The following is a 2,340-nucleotide window of genomic DNA, read 5'->3' on the forward strand; positions in this document are numbered from 1 at the left end:
CCCCAACCTGCTCCCCCCCCTCCCAGCCTCCACCCGGGGGGGGGTTGCTGCAATAACCAGCCCTAACTTTGCTGCCAGCAAGCTGGACTGGGAGCCTCCCAGGCTCTCCCAGTTCAAACTGGTCAACGCTTTGGCTCGTTTTCATGAGCCAACCAGAGCTTTGCTCCTCTCCCACATCTCCCCGGTCTTATTCTGGGGGTCTCTGGCTGTTCTGGGGGCACCCATGACCTCCCTGCACCCCACTTTTCAAGCCCACAGCTGCAAAATCAGATCCTGCCCCCCAACCTTGGGGCAGCAGCTCCTGGGCTGGTCGGATGTTGCTTCCCAGCTTGGAGCTCCCAGGGACAAACTGAGTCATCTCTTGCATCTTTTCCCCCCCAGGGAAGGCAGGAGCTGCACCCTGGGCCCTCCCAAAACCACCACCAGCAGCAGGACGCTCTCCAGAACCTCCCAAAGTGACTCATTCTCCTTCCTCAGCCCCAGCAGCAGCGTCAGGACACGACCCCAGCCCAGTTGCTGCTGGTCTGAGCTCATGGTTTGGCTTGGTGGGAAGGAGTCATTTCCTCACCACCACTTGTGATTCACCTCTTGGCTTCTTTTCTTCTCCCTTTTATTCTCGTGGGGATCTGGGCTCCCCCTCTGTGCCTTACAAACACCTCTCAGCTGAAGCAGAGCAGGGGAAACCCTCAGGCTCCACCTTCTCCTGGGCTGGGATTCCTGACAACCCCTGATCCTCAATCCACCCTTGATTTTCAAGGCAGCTTCTCCCCCCTCTTCACCCTGAACCATCATTTTCCCCCCTGACCAAGGACTTCCAACCCTTCACTGAACTTCCCAGACCCCAACACCTTGGCAGCAGCTCAGTCCCACCACCCTCCACCTCCTCACTTTCCATTCCCATTCTCCAAACCTCCAGAGAAGCTGCATCCTCAGGAATCCAACCCCCCCCAACCCCTCATCCCTAAATCCCACCCTCTCCCACCCAACCCAAGACCCCAAAAACCCCCACGTGCTCCCCTGGCAAGGTGACCTGATGTGACAAAACCAGGTGAGCAGCCCTGGAGTTTCCGTGTTGGCAGCTCCATCCTCAGCTCCTCCACCCCCGGGACACGCGGAGGCAGGACCTGGCAACCACCCCACAGGTGGAGTTTCCAGCCCCACCGGGTTCTCCTCGTGTCTCCAAAGTTTGTTTAGCTTTTTTTTTTTTGGGGGGGAAGGTTTTTACACCCCCCCACAATGCCTGGACACACCAACACCTCCAGGCTCCAGCTTTCCTGTCTCTGTTTCCTCCTCCAAACCCTCCTCATCATCCTCTTCGCTGTCTTTGCCCGGTACAGCCCGGAGAGGAGCCCAGGGCCCTGTTCCCAGGAGCTGAATTGCAGCTGGAAAAACCAGGATTTGGGGTTTCAGCCCCCCCGTGAGTACCCTGGGGCCGGGTGGGTGCAGAGGGAGCAGAGACCGAGCTCTACCTGGTTCCCAGGTGCTGCTGAAGGAGGTGGCACCACGGGATGTCACCACGTTCATGTGGACCTGTCACACCATCCACCTCTGGAGCAGATTCCAGAGGAAAACAGCCAAGGGGGAACATCAAACCCCAGGGTTGGGGTCCCACCCAGGAGGGGTGGGTGGGAAACTTGGGGGCAAAAAGCGGGAAAAGGGGATATTTGGGTCTAGGACGTTGGATTTCAGGAGGTTGATCCCTGTGCCCAGTGATTCCCCCTGCGCTGGGCACAGGGATCACCCCGGGATTGCCCCCCTTTCCCAGGCTGGGGGGGAGGGTGGAAGGTGCTCCTGGCACTGGGGGGGTTGCAGAGGTCCCTGCTGGGTCTGGCAGCACCGGGGGCTTCACCCCCAGCCCCTTTCCCAGGGGGTTCAGCACTTCCCGGTGCTGCCGCAGCCCCCGACGTGGAGCTGGAGGTGGGTCCGTCCCATCCTCGGGGGGGCTGAGGGACCAATCCCAGCTTCTCCCGAGGAACTGGGAAGGGATGGGAAGGAGCTTCTGGAGCTGAGGGAGGGGAGCAGAGAGGAGGGAGGAGCAGGCAGGTTCTCCCGGTTTCTCCTGCCCACGGGAACCCCACCCAGGGCAGGTGGTGACTCAGGTGCAAAGGGCGTTGAGCCCAAGCTGAGAAGCAGGTCCCTTCTCTTCTGACTGGTCCCAGTTCAGCCTCCTGGTTCCTTCTGCCCCAGGGTGTGATGCTTCCGGAGGTCCCAGGAGGGGGGGCTGGTGGTTCCCACCCACCTTTGATGGGTGCAGAGGGGTCTCCAGGGGTTGCTGGGGGAGGGGGGGGGGTGAACCAGGCGCGTTTGCTGTGGTGCCTGCACAGGGTGGGTGCAAACAGG

General features: G+C 60.7%; 2 protein-coding genes across 2 annotated transcripts in view; one reads left to right on the plus strand and one right to left on the minus strand.

Annotated features, from left to right (window-relative positions):
* The window catches only part of HAPLN2 (hyaluronan and proteoglycan link protein 2), a gene marked incomplete at its 3' end in the record, with an annotated part of 5,750 nt that extends 5,216 nt beyond the window's left edge, over nt 1-534 (minus strand). Inside the window, exon 1 of the mRNA XM_010001156.1 lies at nt 400-534. Coding sequence (XP_009999458.1) covers nt 400-534 — 135 coding nt within the window. The remainder of the gene's footprint in view (nt 1-399) is intronic.
* Nucleotides 535-1,236: 702 nt separating this feature from the next.
* Nucleotides 1,237-2,340, plus strand: part of RHBG (Rh family, B glycoprotein) — a 70,801-nt gene continuing 69,697 nt past the window's right edge. Inside the window, exon 1 of the mRNA XM_010001167.1 lies at nt 1,237-1,436. Coding sequence (XP_009999469.1) covers nt 1,237-1,436 — 200 coding nt within the window. The remainder of the gene's footprint in view (nt 1,437-2,340) is intronic.

Source organism: Chaetura pelagica, unplaced genomic scaffold (assembly GCF_000747805.2).
Source record: "Chaetura pelagica isolate M959 unplaced genomic scaffold, ChaPel_1.0 scaffold781, whole genome shotgun sequence".
In the NCBI taxonomy this organism is placed as follows: domain Eukaryota; kingdom Metazoa; phylum Chordata; class Aves; order Apodiformes; family Apodidae; genus Chaetura; species Chaetura pelagica.